The sequence below is a fragment of the Protopterus annectens genome, chromosome 2.part1, assembly GCF_019279795.1.
Source record: "Protopterus annectens isolate FY-2018-M chromosome 2.part1, PAN1.0, whole genome shotgun sequence".
NCBI lineage: Eukaryota > Metazoa > Chordata > Ceratodontiformes > Protopteridae > Protopterus > Protopterus annectens.
In genome coordinates this window covers 513,003,393-513,020,155 of record NC_056729.1, presented here as the reverse complement: position 1 = coordinate 513,020,155, position 16,763 = coordinate 513,003,393, and the positions used below count along the sequence as shown (strand labels likewise).

The following is a 16,763-nucleotide window of genomic DNA, read 5'->3' as shown; positions in this document are numbered from 1 at the left end:
TATACATGCATTCAAGTCAGAATTTTGTGGCAGACTGAGTAGGTTCATAACACAATTTCACAAGTAGATGCTTCACAGGGATGAGTTTCTGGACAATTATCCACCAATGAGGTATTCCTCAAGTAGATCTGTCTGCCTGCAGCTGAACAGGCAGCTTCCTCAATTTTCTGCCAGGACTCCTTGTCCTTCCAGGTTACCAACCCTATCTTTTTCAGGGAAGGAGATGTTTCTTTATGCCTTCCCTCTCTTGCTCTCATTCCAAAAGTCTTGTGCAAGATAAAACAGGATGCTCCCAAAATCTTGCTAGTGACTCCCTTTTGGCCCAGACAGCATTTGTTTGCTCTTTTGCACCTAACCTATGGCAATCATCACAATTTACCTCACAGGGTGATTCTTCTCACATGGGGCAAGGGATCTCTCATCCATCCCAAACTGTCCATGCTTCAGCCGACACTGTGGGTGATAGAATTCTGATTCCTTATAGGAACTTTTTTTCTGAGGAAGTGCTTTAGATGCTGCAGAGAGCCAGAAAACCCACTATTAGGAAATCCTACTTGTCCAAATGGAAGAGTTTTTCTGTTTGATGTCTGTCTTGTTACCTGGGCCAACTTACTGTGGATGTTCCTTTGGTCCATACTAATTTGCGTGAATTGCTCAATGCTGGGTTGGCATATTCTTCCGTTAAATCCCACCTCTTAGCTATTTCTGCTTGTCTGCCTTTAACTCTTCCTTTGGCTTCTAGGTTTGAGGCTAAACAGTTTCTTAAAGGGGTCCTTCATATTGGTCCGCCCAGGAAGCCTGTTCCTCCTTCCTGGGATCTTAATTTTATTTTGGAGAAATTGTCTCTGGCTCAGTTTGAGTTTGCAGCTTCAGCTTTCTTACAGCATTGTTCTTGGAAGACTGTTCTTTTGTTGGCCCTTACTTCTGCCAGATGGGTGTCTGAGCTGCAAGCCCTTGTGGCTGTTCCTCCTTTAGTTTTTCATAAGGACACCGTCTCTTTCAATTCTCCTTTTATTCCTAAGGTGGTGAATGACTCGTCTGTTAATCAGTCTATTAATTTGCTCACTTTTTTCCCTTCTCCACAATTTTCTGGTGAGAGGGTGTTGCACACTTTGGATAAAACCAAAGGTTTTAGATAATCTGATCAGCTTTGTTTCATTTCATCCAAGATCATTAGGTTTGGCAGTTTCACAGCAGACTGTTTCATGTTGGATTTCTGAAGCCGTTTTTAATCTTATGGTAAAAACCTTTTTCTGTGGTTAAGGCTTACTCTATGGCTGTGGGTTTTTTTTTGGTGATTTTTTTTTCCCATGTGTGTGTTTACTAATTCTATCCCTGAAGCAACTATAGGCAGCTACCTGGTCTTCGGTGTGTACATTTACCAAGCATTGCAAGTTTAGATGTCATATCCATGGCTAGAGTTGGTTTTGCTAGGGCCATTCTTTATGGGTTCCTAGAGGGCTCTGTTGGCCCTTCTTCCTTCCTGTCTTGAGCTTTTGCACTCTCCCTCATGTTAAGAATACTGCAGCACTAAAGAGTAGGACATCTACTGTTATGGTAAGATTTTGCACACCTGTACATTTTATTTTTGGAATATTTTGAGACATGGATAAAACAATTGTCATTTTTTTCTATTTTGTTAGTAAAACTTTGTTTCATTCTGTATCCTTTTTTAGTTCAAGGAATCTGCATTGAGGAAGCAGTCACTGTTCTTGAAATTTGACCCTCTCTTGAGAGAAAGTCCTAAGAAACAGTCTCCCTTTCGAAGTGAGAACAAAGCTACCATGTATCCACTGTTGTGGTATGGCAGTAATCCTCTTTTACTTTCTAAGAACCTTAAAGTAGAATTGCTAAAATTACTATTAGTTTTTATAATGATGTTTTCATTAATTCTAGCATTATTGAGCAAAGACGGGTTTCAGTTGAAAACAAAATTGCAGAAGAAAATTTGCAGAATGAAGAAAAGCCTAAAGGTCTTGATCTACTTGGGACATTTCCTGTACCCGTAAGTGACTCAAATATCTGCAGTTTATTTTCTGTCTTGCTGGCTTGTATGGTTTAGTAAGTTTCTTTATTCACACCTTACTAAAAAAATATTATTCAGAGTCATTGGAAGCTTTGGAAAAGGTTAGGCAGAATAATTATTTGAACTATGTAGTGCTTTCCTTCCGTTACAGAATTATAACTTGTTCATGTTTTGCCATCAGTCTTCTGTTAATTGCAACTTGGCATGGTAATACTTTATTTCAAAAATAGCATAGCAATGTGGCTGTCATGAAATGCGTTATGATGCAAATCCGATTTGAATTGATTGAGCTTCGAAGTACAATTCTGCTTTCCCTTTGAGAAAACAAGAGATGTTGGATCATGCTTTTTTTGTTGGGCATGAATATTGCTTCAGGCATTTCATGGCTGGTATTTGAATCTGGTCCAATTATGTTAACATTTTTAGTGGGTGATCAGTTGGATTTCTCACTCCAGGAATGAATGAATACATTTTCTTAATTTTTTCAAAATTACTTTGCCTTCAGTTTTCTTGTTTTTGTCTGCAAAATCTTTTTGCCAGTAGCTCAACTATCTGCACCCTGAGGACTCACTGTCTTTCCTTTTATGGCACAAGAGTCGGTTCTATTTGCTTCCTTTGCAAAGTGAGATCCGTGTGGCCCAGTTAGTGCCTGGTCTGTGGGAACGTGATCAAAGCTGGCCTGTTTCTCTCCGAGGCAAGAGTTTTATCCAGAAGTAGGTCAGTCTGCTTAGCATATGGACCTCAGTACTTTAGCTAATTTCTTGCCACACTGGTGGCTTTATCATTTGTCATTAGTGTTCCTATAAGGTTCTTGTATGAAATAGATGCCAGCCCTATTACTGTTGTGCAGTGCTACTCGGTGCAGACACACACCAGCTTTGTGGAACTGTGACCATAGACTTGTCCTGCTGTACACCAAGCAGTGAAGGCAGTTACCTCTATCTAATGGAGGAAGCTCATTTCCTAGATCCCCCACCACCCATGTCATAATCAAACACAGGCCATCTGGGTCTTGGAGCTTAATCCATCTGTGCCATTTTTTTTTTTGGTTTTGTGCAGGCACCTTTCTTTGTGGTGGTAATTGTTACTTTGCCTTTCTTTGTTTTTATGTGGCACATTTTTCTAGTGAAAAGCTGGAAGATTCTCTTCCATTTTAAATCCGATTTTTGCTGCATTTTAATTATGAAATCAGTTTATTTGTAATGCAGTCTTTAGTAGTGAGTTAAACTTAAATTTGGATTATTGGCTTTTATGACTTTCTTATTCTTCTGTCTGTTCCTTCAGCAGGACAGATCAGGACCCCCTAAATCTATCCCAAGGCTTTTCTTTTTACTCGTATGTCAAAAAGTTAGAAATTACAGTCCAGAGTTTGTCAGGTCCAGGTCTTTTCAGATAGAGTGAGTGTTAATTTCTATACTTGTAGCCTTTAAGCAAGTGCTGTTTGTGCAGTTGAGCGGCTTTGTTGGATTTGTGGTGTCTTCATGTAGGATATGTAATGAGCAGCTAAGTTGATGAACAGAACTCTGGAGGGGAGTTCTTAGTTATCCCCCTGATTTCATAACTGATGCATCATGTGATAAGGTTAGTTGATGGTCTATCTTGGTCTTCAGTCCTTAAACAGCTTATTTTGCCCGAGTAGCTTCATACATGGCGCAAAGGCTTGTAGATACCTTATGGAATGTACTATTATATTCAGTTGTGGTAATTGCAGTATCATTGTAGACTTTTTCTTTGATATTGCAGCCACTCTTCTGCAGATCAAATGGTACTGAGTTTTGTGTCTTGTGGAGATGGCGGTTGAGTTTTCCTCTTTTACACTGCTTATTTCTTAAATCATTTCAGCAGCTGCACTTTGGGAGAGGGGGTGATGCACGCGTGTTAGGGCTGTGTGCTTTGTGATAACTGGAAGTGGTCTTGTGGCCACAGAGACCGTGTACATCTCTGTTCTTTCGTGCAGCTTTTACAGTTTTATCAGTCATAATAATTTTTGCAGTTTGCATATATAATGCTTAAAATGCATAACACTTGAAAGTATTCTACAGTCAGCAAGTCATTAGCTGAAATCCACACTGGCATTGTCTTCTGTGAAAAGAGCTTGGCATGAAATACAACCTCAAGTGCCAGTGCTTCAGCTCCTACCCCCATATAATAGGGAGACAAGCTTAAGGCCTACATTAAACCCAAAAAGGTTGCTGTGTTGGTTGCTCCACCATCTAGGCTGCTGGGAATGTTTGTGTGATCCAGGTTTGCCAGTGAAGCCAAGTAATCTAGAGGCCAGATACTGGTATGAACAGCCACTTTCTCAGTCTTAGATGTGGTCTGTCTGAATCTGTGAGCTGTCCAGACATCTATCAAGAGATTGATGTTCATCGTGTTACACTGCTGCAGTCATTACACTTGGGTTATCCTGCCGTTAGGCGGTCCCGCAGTTGGCCAGAGTTCCAAAGTCTTGGTCCGGCGTCTGTTGCTGTCGCCTCCTCCCTGACGTCAGTGCGACCAGGGTATATAAAATGCAGCCGATGCCATTTTCTCCAGTCTTTCTTGCCGCGCGGTGCCCGAAGCAGAAGCAGTTCGCAAGTGCCGGTCGGCTGACTCCTGAGATTTTCATTCCGAATCCAGAACCGAAGTCTTCTAAAAATGCTAAGTACCCCATTGGGGAAACTTTTTTTTTTGCCTCAGACCGATGTCAGTAAAAGTTAATAACTGTATTTCTTGTGGGAAGCAAATGCTTCATGAGGATTTCCACTCCTATTGTATTCCATGCTGTCGGTTTTGTGCTAGGTTTAACAAGCGTACTATTAAACGTCGGTTTGATTTTGCCTGACATTATTTTGGTAGAAAATTCAGTTACACCATGCCGTCGGAAATTCCGACGACCGCAATGCATAAAAAGCGCAAGGACAGGCATCCGAGGCTCAAAATTGACGACGAGGCCTCTTCTAGGCCGGTTGCCGGTTCTCGGGTTTTCAGCGAGGTGCCTATGCAGCCCCTGACTACCGCTTCCACAGACCGCCTCCGACTCCCACGTGGAGCTGGCTGGGTCTTCAGACGCACTAGGTCTTCAGCTTACCAATCCTACACCTACAGAGAGAACCTAAGTAGCTGAGCAATTCACAGTTACAGAGGGTGTTTTCAGAACTACCCAGTTAACCATTAAACCCTTTGTTAAGTCTAATCCCTCCTTAAAAGCAAAGAAACAGACACAACTCTCTCCGAGACAGGCTTCCATGTCTAAGAAACAAATGCTAAAAATGGCCGAGGACCTAATCACCCTGATCAGGGGGTCCCATCCCTCTCCTGATAAAAGGCCCAGACAGGATGCAGACAATCTTCTGACCAGGTGTCCATTTCCTCAGATTTTTCCTCAGACCTAGGATATTCTTTACCCCCTTATGAGGATTCTGATGCTGAGGAATCTATTCCATCAGCCTCTCCGCCTGAAGATTACTCCTTTGGGGAGACCTTACATACCATGAGGGAGCATTTCCATTGGGAAGGTCAGGATTACTCAGAATCCAAGAAAAGGCTCAGAGACTTCCTTTTATTGCTTCAACACAGACCCCTTGCTATCCCACCAGTTTTAGACATTGTGGATGATGTGTACACTGAATCCAGTGTGAACCCTGACTCCTTACCCCCAGCCCCAGTTAAACCTGATAGATATTGCAGAGTCCCTGACTCTCACAAATTCCTATACAAAAGCCCTGTTGCTGACCCTGAAACTATTTCTCAGGGACCCAAAGGGATTAAGGCCTCATCAGCAAAAAACCCAGTTGCCTCTGACAGAGATTCCAGAGCATTAGACAGATGGGGAAAGAAGGTATATACGTCTGCAACTTTAGCAATGAGAGCCTTGAATTGCCAGTTTCACATGCTAAAATATCAGCAATTTTTGATGTCTCAGTTGAAACAAAAGATGCTTCCAGATTCAGATCCTCCTAACTTAAAAGAAATGCAGGATTTATTGCATGCAGCTGAACAAGTGGGAAAACATACTTTGCAATGTGGGTTTGATTCCTTAGAGGCCTCCTGTAGATTAGCAGATGTCCTTCAAGGATGCATCTGCAGTCATCACATATGGGTAGTCCTGCCTCAGGCAGCCCTTCCTTTGGCCGGATTCCAAAGTCTGGGTCTGGCCTCGGCTGATGTCGCACTTTCCCCGACGTCAGAGCGTCTGGGGTATAAAAGCATCAGCTGACGCCATCTTCCCCAGTCTTTCTTGCCGCGTGGTGCCCAAAGCAGAAGCAGTTCGCAAGTGCCGGTCGGCCAGCTCCTGTGATTCAGCTGCTGAAGACTTCGAAAAAGCTTAGTACCCCGTTGGGGACTCTTTCTTGCCTCAGCCGATGTCAGATAAAGTTAATAATTGTTTAACTTGTGGGAAACAAATACCTCATAAGGATTTCCACTCTTACTGCCTCCCCTGCCTAGGCCCAGACCACGACGTCTCAGCCTGTGCTTCCTTCAACCGACGAACTCTTAGACGTCAGTCGGAGTTTGCAGAGGAGTTTTTTGGGGCTAGTTTTGCTTATAAGATGCCGTCTGAGACTCCGACTTCGCATTTAGTTAAAAAACGGAAGGACAAGGACCGACACGCGGACCGCGGTTTCGGCTGAAACCACGGTCAGGCCTACCGCGAGTGTCTCGGTCTCGGCTGAAACCGAGACCTTGGTACTTCCTATTACCGAAACCACACAACCGACTACCTCGGCCCCGGCTGAGTCGGTCATTGAATTACCTACTGAAACCGGTGTCCAGGAACCTTCCGACACCATTCCTTTAGATAAGTCTACTCATGCACGTGGTGCAGCCAGACCCCCAGCTTCCATGTCCATTAAGGCTTTCTCCAGGGCTAAAGCTGCTAAACTTTCTAAGGCTTTGCCTCCCAAGGTTTCCTCTGAGACCTACTAGCTCTCAGATTCTTACCCTAGCAGAGGATCTGATCTCATTAATTAGAGGTTCCCAACCTCATCCGGACAGGGGCTCTCAACCACCTCCAGACAAAAGGCCCAGGGTGGAGCTCTCTGATCCCCAGTCCTCAGATGAGTCCACGGATGGCTCTGCTATGTCAGACCACCAGGAGGAGGCTTATTCGGCCTACGAGGATTCTGATGCTGAAGAATCTATTCCCTCGGCCTCCCCTCCTGGCCTCCCCTCCTGAAGAGTTTTCCTTTGGAGAGACATTACACTCTGAGAGAACATTTTCAATGGCAGGGTCAGGAATTCTCTGATTCCAGAAAGAGATTAAGGACCTTTTTGCATTTACCTCAGCATAGGCCCTTAGCTATACCTCCTGTTTTGAATGTCATTGATGATGTGTACTCTGATGCTAGTACTGCCCCTGACTCTCTCCTTCCGGCTCCTGCCAAACCTGATAGGTACTACAGGGTCCCGGACTCACATCTACACCTGTACAAGGCCCACTCTACTGATCCAGAAACTATTTCCCAGGGCCCTAAAGGGGTTGCAGCTGCCACTGCTAAAAATCCTCTACCCTCTGAAAGGGAGTCCAGAGCATTAGAGAGATGGGGTAAGAAAGTGTATACTTCTGCAACTCTTTCCATGAGGGCGTTAAATTGTCAATTTCATATGATACAGTACCCAAGAGTATTTACTAGATGAATTGCATAAGAAACTGTCCTCTTCTGAACCCCTTGATCGCAAATCCCTTCAGGATCTGGTGCACAACTCCCAGCAGGTTAGTAACCATTTCTTGCAGTGTGGTTATGATGCATTGGAAGCTTCATGTAGGTCAGCTATGACAGGTGCAGTTATACGTAGGCATGCCTGGCTGAAGGAACAATCTCTGCCAGACCATGTTAAAGCTAAGCTTTTGGATGCTCCTATGGAAAAGCAAAAATTATTTGGTTCCACGGCTCAAGAGGTTTTAAAGAAATTTGAAGAAAAGGCAAAATCTGTGCAAACAGTCAAAGACTTTCTGCAAGTCCAACCACCGAGATTCAGCAGAAATTGGCCTACTAAGAATTGGTCCTTTCTGGACTCAGACAGATCTCAGAGAGGCAGGAATAGGCGTGCCAGAGGTAGAGGGCAAGCTAGAGGCTCCTACAGAGGCTGTCAGTGGCAGCCTCCCAACCAGAGAGGTAGTGCAGGAACTACAACTGCTACACCAGGACAGACTCAATGACTTTATTTTGACTCCGCCAACCAGGGCTCAAAGAAGCACCTTTGGGTGGAAAGCTTTCTTTATTCTCAAAAAATTGGCACAGCATTACAAGGGACGCATGGACACTGCAAATAATAGACAAAGGATACAGGTTCCATTTCCACTCATTGCCAAAAAGAAAAGGCATGCCAAACCTGCCACCAAATCAGAGGGCAGAGGCTTTGAAGCAAATTACCAACTTAATGCAAATGAAAGCCATAGAAAAGGTACCTCTTTCAGAACAAGGCCAAGGATTTTACTCCAGATTATTCCTTGTTCCAAGAAAAGAAAATCAATGGAGGCCTATTCTTGACTTGTCCGCACTGAATACTTACCTCATTGTGCCAAAATTCAAAATGCTGACTCTACAGCAACTCCTTCCCATGCTGGGCAAGGGGTGTTGGCTGGTGACTCTAGACCTCAAGGAGGCATACCTGCATGTCCCTATTCGACAAAGCTGCAGAAGACACCTCAGATTTCTTGCAGGGTCAGAGCATTATCAATTCTCAGCATTACCCTTTGGCTTATCTACTGCCCAGAGTATTCACGAAATGCCTGGCATCAGTAATTGCACACTGCAGACTTCAGGGATTCAAATCTACCCATATCTGGACGACTGCCTTATACAAGCGGACAGCAAGCAAACTTTGTTAAAGGACTTGGACTATGCCATCCACCTGCTACAGGCCTTGGGATATACAGTCAACATCCACAAATCAAGACTGGTTCCATCCCAAAGAATAACTTTTCTGGGTGCGGATCTAGACACAACCACCCAAATGGCCTTTCTTACAGAAGAAAAACAAAAACAACTACCAGATTACTTCAAGAATCTGACAAGACAAACTCAGCTGACTGCAAGGAAAATCCTGCAGGCCCTGGGTTACATGGCATCTTGCATTCTTCTGATTCCGCAAGCAAGGCTGCATATGAGGAAATTACAATGGTACCTAAGACGTTTATGGACACAGCACAGTCACAGCTTAGAAACTCTGATCCCACTCATTCCTTGCCTTCAAAAGGAATTTCTGTGGTGGGCTCAAGCCTGCCAGTCAAACAGCGGGTTGCCCTTCAGCAAGCCAAGAGCCAGCCAAACCTTCACCACGGGCGCTTCAGACCAAGGTTGGGGAGCACACTTGGAGGGCAGATGTATCCAAGGGCTATGGTCACAAAGAGAGCTGCGCATGCACATAAACCTAAAGGAAATGCTGGCAGTGATGCATGCAATCGAGGCCTTCAAACATTTCCTTCAACAAGGCCACCTGCTCATAAGGACAGACAACACCACAGTTATGTGGTACATAAACAAGCAAGGAGGCACCCATTCCTACCCTCTTTGCAGACTGACCATGAATCTATGGGAACTTGTTTTGAAACTCAACATACAGCTACAGTCCCAGTTCGTGCCAGGGAAAGACAATACACTGGCAGACAGCTTAAGCAGAACTACCATGGATGCACACGAATGGATGCTGCACCCAGACATCTTCTTACTCATCACACAATCATGGGGAAGGCCGGAAATAGATCTGTTCGCATCCCCCCTCAATCATCAACTGAAGAAATTCTGCTGAAGACATACCACCCACAAGCATGGAAAGTGGACGCTCTCTCTTTCAGCTGGAAAGCTCTTAACAGTGTATGCTTTCCCACCTCTCCCATTAATGACCAAGGTACTGCTGAAGATCAGGACAGAACAGCCCAGAGTAATTCTGATAGCTCCAAACTGGCCAAGACAGCACTGGTACCCACTGTTAAAGAGCATGTCACAGAGGAAACCATGGCCTCTCCCCCTATGGCCACTCCTACTGACGCAGCACAATTTCAGGACTCTGCACTCCAACCTGAAAACCTTGCAGCTAACTGCCTTGAGAATACCATGACTCCTCCTCAAGATAACCTATCCCAGAGAGTGAAGGATATTATTATGGAAGCTCGACGGCCTTCCACAAGGAAAGCATATTCAGCAAAATGGAAAAGATTTCACACCTGGAGCACAGCAAAGGGCCTAGATGTGACAGTGATGAACATGGCACATATATTGGAATATTTGGCAGAATTGCTCCACAATGGCCTGTCTTACTCTTCCATTAAGATACATGCCTCAGCAATCTCAGCAGAATACAATGTTAATCCACCTGTCTTCTCTCATCCTCTCCTATGACAATTTCTAAGAGGAATCAAAAACATTAATCCTCCAAGGAAGCCACCTCTACCTACTTGGGACCTGAATTTCGTGTTGGAAAAACTAACACTTCCTCCCTTTGAACCAGCAGCATCGGCAGATCTACAGTTTTTGTCTTGGAAAACTGCCTTCCTTCTGGCCATAACCTCAGCAAGAAGAGTATCTGAGCTACAAGCTTTAATGGCAGTGCAGTCATTCCTTATCTTTCATCAGGACAGAGTTTCTTTGAGGACCAATCCTACATTCATGCCAAAAGTGGTATCCAGGGTATTTTTGAACCAAGCTATTCACTTGCCTACATTCTTCCCACAACCACAAAATAAAGGGGAGAGACTTCTGTACACCCTGGACATACACAGACAACTGCGCTACAACTTGGACAGAACTAAAAGTTACAGAAAGACTGACCAGTTGTTTGTAGCATATGCTGCTGGTGTACAAGGAAAAGCAATTTCCAAACAGACAATTTCAAAATGGATAGGAAATTGCATTCGTTTCTGTTACTCCTTTCATGGAAAAACTGTGCCTGCTAACATTAGACCTCATTCCACGAGGGCCACAGCCACCACCACAGCCTTCCTAAGAGGGGTGGCTACCAAAGACATTTTAGAAGCTGCTACATGGAGCTCCGTGCATACATTTGCCAAGCATTACAATTTACCTTTATACTCCAGATCCAGAGCAGGTTTTGCTACAGCAGTCCTGCAGGGTATCTTAACTACACCATCCTTTACTTAGTACCTCCACCCCCAGATTGGCTATGGTATTCTCCCATATGTGATGACTGCAGATGCATCCTTGAAGGACATAGTACAGTTTTGTACCTACCATAAATGTAGATGTCCGATAGGTATGCATCTGCAGTCACCTCCTTCCCCTCTGTGGTATTCCTAGGGTGCTTACCCTTCTATTAGCTAGCTGGGGGAGTCTATTATGGTGTATTTGTTTGTATATACATGTGTGTGTGTATATATATATATATATATATATATATATATATATATATATATTTGCAAATGTTTGGAATTTTATTGCATTTCTCCAAATTTAGCCTTCCTAGAGGGCACCTGGCATCTGGGGCAAGAAAAACTGAGGAAGATGGCGCTGATGCTTTATACCCCAGGGAAAGTGCAACATCAGCCGAGGCCAGACCCAGACTTTGGAATCCGGCCCGACAGGGCTGCCTGAGGCAGGACAACCCATACGTGATGACTGCAGATGCATACCTATCGGACATCTACATTTATGGTAGGTACAAAACTGTACTTTACAGGCTCTGTCATTAGAAGGCATGCTTGGTTAAAAGAGCATACGTTACCAGACCATGTTGAGGTCAAATTATTGGATGCACCTTTGCAGCAGGATGTGCTGTTTGGAGTTGAGGCAGAGGAGGTATTAAAGAAGATGGAGGATAAGGCAAAATCTATGCAAAGGGTGAAAGATTTCTTACTGGTTCAGCCTCCTCGTTTTAGCAGAAATTGGCCAACTAAGAATTGGTCCTTTCCAGTCACAAATAGACCTCAAAGGGGCAGATACAGACGTCCAAGCGGTAGAGGTCAGACACAAGGCCCTTATAGGCCTCGACAATGGGGCACACCAGGCCAGAAATAAGGGGAAGACAGGCCTCAACCTTATAAAAAAACAGACTCGATTACTTTCCACTTCAGCTGCCAAACAGTGAGGAAAACTGGCACGTTTCTATCACAACTGGCATTGCATCACAAAAGACAAATGGGGTTCTCACCATTGTATCTCAAGGTTACAGGTTCCATTTTCACACCCTGCCAAGGCTAAAAGGAATGCCAAATCTACCACCAAATCAATGGGCAGAGGCTCAAAGACAAATTACAGCACTCACTGACATGAGAGCTATTCAAAAGGTACCACCACATGAGCAAGGACAAGGATTTTAGTCAACTCTTTCTGGTTCCCAGAAAGGACAAAGCCTGGAAACCCATTCTGGACCTTTCTACACTAAACACTTACCTGGATGTTCCGAAATTCAAGATGTTGACACTACAGCAGCTTCTTCCATGCTGGGCAAGAAAGCTTGGCTCGTGACTTTGGACCTCAGAGGCATACCTGCATGTCCCTATCAGACAAAACTGCAGAAGATACCTCAGATTTCTAGCTGGTTCAATGCACTAGCAATTCTCTGCACTGCCCTTTGGCTTATCTACTGCGCCCAGGGTCTGCACAAAGTGCCTGGCACCAGTAATTGCATTTTGCAGGCAAAAAGGAATTCAAATTTATCCATACCTGGACGACTGCCTGATTCAAGCAGAGAGCAAGGACGTTCTACTAAAGCATCTGGCGTACATAAAAAAGTTATTAAGTTGCCTGGGGTACACAGTAAACGAAAAGAAATCAAAACTAGTGCCCTCACAACAGATAATATTCCTGGGTGCCAGCTTGAACACAACGGCCCAGATGGCTTATCTCACGCCAGACAAGCAAGGACAACTGACTCAAATTTTTTCAATTAATGGCAACAAAGACCCAACTCCCTGCAAGAAAAATTCTGCAGGCCTTGGGCTACATGGCATCTTGCATACTACTAATTCCATATGCCAGACTGCATATGAGGAAACTACAATGGTACCTAAAGAGCGTATGGTCTCAACATTGTCAGTTTGGAAACAGTTATACCACTAATTCCTTGCCTACAACAGGAGTTTCGATGGTGGGCACAAGGTTGTCACCTCAACAAGGGACAGCCTTTCACTCAACCCACAGCCAGGCAAACACTGACAGCAGATGCATCGGATTACTCCTGGGGAGCACACATGGCAGGAAAATTTATCCAGGGCGAGTGGCCCACAGAGCAAAGACATTTCCACATCAATCAAAAAGAGATGCTAGCTGTACAAAATGCTATTATAGCTTTCAAGGACCTACTGCATCCAGAACAATTACTGCTAAAGACAGACAACACCACAGTTATGTGGTACATAAACAAGCAAGGGGGCACACACTCCTACCCCCTCTGCAGACAAGCCATGACCTTGTGGACCACAGCTCTAAACTACCAAGTTAAATCTGCAAGCACAATTCCTGCCAGGAGAGAAAAAACACTGGCAGACAACCTAAGCAGAAACATTATGGACCCACACGAATGGGAACTGAATCCACAAATATTCAGAATAACACACAAATGGTGGAGCCCGGACATAGATCTGTTTGCTTCCCCAAAGAACTGCCAATTACAGAAATTTTGCACAAGGAGCTACCATCCACAAGCATGGAAAGTGGATGCTCTCTCATTCAGCTGGAAAAAACTGCAAGTATATGCTTTCCCTCCTTTACCTCTCCTTCCAAAGGTGCTCATAAAAGCCAGGCAGGAAGAGCCAAAAATGATACTGATTGCACCAGACTGGCCATGCTAGCACTGGTACCCAATCTTAAAGAACTTGGCACAAGAACCACCCTGGATTTTGCCTCAAATCCCAGAGTTGCTGACACAGCACAGCAATCTGATACTTCACAACCAGCTAAAGACCTTAAACCTAGCTGCATGGAAAATTCCCTAGTCAAGCAAGCAATGCCTCTCTCCAAAGCTGTTATGGATGTCATTCTGGAGCCCAGAAGGCCTAGCACCAGGAAAGCATACTCGGATAAATGGAAGAGATTCTGTGCCTGGAACCAAGCGCACAACCTGGACCCTCTTGTCCCAAACATTCCTCAGATACTGCAGTACTTAACTGAGATGCTGGACAAGGGCCTCTCTTTTTCATCCATCAAGATTCACGCCTCTGCTATCTCTGCTCATTACAACACGGATCCACCAATTTTTTCTAATCCTTTGCTCAAGCAATACCTCAGAGGGGCTAAAAACATAAGACCGCCCCATAGAGCACATACACCAACTTGGGACCTCAACTTTGTTTTGGAAAAATAACTCTACCTCCTTTTGAGCTCGCTAACACAGCAGAATTAAAATATATATCTTGGAAAACTGCTCTGCTACTGGCAATAACATCAGCACAAAGAGTTTCAGAATTACAGGCACTAATGGCAGTGGAACCTTTCCTTATTTTCCTCCAGGACAGGGTGTCTTTAAGAACTAACCCTACGTTTATGCCAAAGGTGGTATCAAGTGTGGCTCTAAACCAAACTATTCACTTGCAAACTTTTTATCCAAAGCCACAGAACAAAGGGGAGAGACTTCTACATTCTTTGGACATTCACAGACCGTTACGCATCTACTTGGACAAAACCAAAGCTTTCAGAAAATCTGAGCCATTACTGGTAGCATATGCTGCAGGAGCACAGGGAAAAGCCATTTCAAAGCAGACTATTTCTAAATGGATAGGACACTGTATACGTTTCTGCTATACCCACCATGGGAAACCTGTACCTAGCAGCATTAGATCTCACTCCACCAGGTCAACAGCCACTTCAACTGCCTACCTCAGCGGAGTACCTACCAAGGATATTTTGGAAGCAGCACCATGGAGTTCTCTGCATGCCTTCACCAAACATTACCATTTGCCTTTATACTCCAAATCCAGAGCTGGCTTCTCCACTGCTGTACTGCAGGGCCTTATAGCCACCCCTAATGCCTTATAGATCCAGCCTTCCTACCTCAGCTTTGGGATTCCACCCAAGTGTAATGACTGCAGCAGTGTAACACGAACATAGTACAGTTTTGTACCTACCATAAATGTAGACGTTAGAGTGTTGACACTGCTGCAGTCCAGGTTACCCTCCCTCCTTCCCCTCTTACCTTCTGGTACTTACCTAGAGCATCTACCCTTTATTACCTATGGGGAGTATTTGCTGGCAACTAAAAATGGTTGTTTGCTTTTCTTTTGTATTGTTTACTAGCAATTTGAATTGCCTACCTATTTGGGGGATGCGGCTATGTAATTTTGCAGAACCCTTCAGAGCGTCTTTCACCAATACCCCTTTGATGGTTCCGCTCTCTTTGGATCACAGGTGAAGGACACCCTAACCAGGTGTGAACAGGAAGGCAAGACTCTTTCTGCCATGGGTGTCAGTTTTTCCACTCTTTCCAGACCATACCCCAAGGGTCAGAAGAGTGGAAAGATGTGGTTCCGCAAATCCCAGGGAGCCTTGCCTGACACGTGGTGAGTTCCCCTCCAGGGGCAGAGGAGAGAACAATAACAGATGCCGCTCTCGTGGCAGAGGGGGTCCGCAGAACCTGGGCAGCAGAGAATCCTTCTCTGAGAAGCCCTTTCAGCATCCCTGAAGGGTTGCCCACCTCTGCAGACAGTCGGGTGAAGACTTTCACTGTACCCCAAAGCCTGGCAGGATCTAACTCAAGACAAGTGGGTACAGTCTATCATATCCGGAGGTTACAGAATTCCCTTTGCTCAACCCCCGATACCGTCAAACAAGTCCCTTCCAGATGTTCCACCCAATCTAAGGGACCAAGCAGCCAAAGAAATTTCAAAGCTGCTGCACAAAAGGGTCATCCAGGAAGCCCCAGCAGACCAGCACTGATCCGGAACTTACCCAAGGTTCTTTTTGGTACCAAAAAAGACAGGGGACTGGAGACCCATTCTGGATCTCTGCAGATTAAACAGGTCTGTACAAAGAACAAAGGTTCGGATGGTCACGCTACAGTCCATTCTACCCTTCCTGGTTCAGGACAATTGGATGTGCTCTATAGATCTTCAGGATGCGTACTACCACATCAAAATGGACAGGAGCTCCAGAAGATTCCTTCGCTTCCAGCTGGGAGCCAGTCATTATCAGTTCAGAGCTCTGCCCTTTGGTCTCACCACAGCCCCCAGGGTGTTCAAATGCATGGCAGTGGTTACGGTTCACCCGAGACGTCAGGGATTCCAGGTGTTTCCATATCTAGACGACTGGCTCCTCACTGCTACCAGCAGGCATCACCTCCTGCAAGCCAGAGACTACACTATCAAAACTTGCTCCAGGCTAGGTATTGCAATAAATTTCGAAAAATCTGCATTGTTGCCCTGTCAGCATATCACTTATATAGGCGCAAATTTAAATACAAGGAACATGTTTGCGAGCCTTCCACCAGACAGGGTATCACTAATTCGCCAGCAAGTGCAAATTTTATTAACATGCAAAAGGATTCAAGTCAGGTTCATCCTCCGAACACTGGGTTCCATGGCATCAGCAATTCTTCTTGTTCCCTTAGCCCGCTTTCACATGAGAATCTTCCAGTGGCTTCTATTCACACAGTGGTCCTTCTAACAGCTTCCCATGTCTCACAAGATTATGATAACAGAAGCATGCAAGAAGTACCTCGCTTGGTGGATGGTCTCCCTATTAGTGTCCCAGGGCAGACCATTTGTGCTATCCCCTCCAGTCGCCACAGTGACCACAGATGCCTCCCTGATAGGGTGGGGGAGGGCATTATCAGGGCAGGATAGTCCAAGGCACCTGGCAGCCTC

At 44.8% G+C, this 16,763-nt stretch overlaps 1 protein-coding gene across 1 annotated transcript in view; it reads left to right on the top strand.

Moving 5' to 3' along the window:
• Window positions 1-16,763, top strand: part of TACC3 (transforming acidic coiled-coil containing protein 3) — a 1,197,606-nt gene that overhangs the window by 544,174 nt on the left and 636,669 nt on the right. The window contains exons 6-7 of the mRNA XM_044063460.1: window positions 1,677-1,801; window positions 1,897-2,005. Coding sequence (XP_043919395.1) covers window positions 1,677-1,801; window positions 1,897-2,005 — 234 coding nt within the window. The remainder of the gene's footprint in view (window positions 1-1,676; window positions 1,802-1,896; window positions 2,006-16,763) is intronic.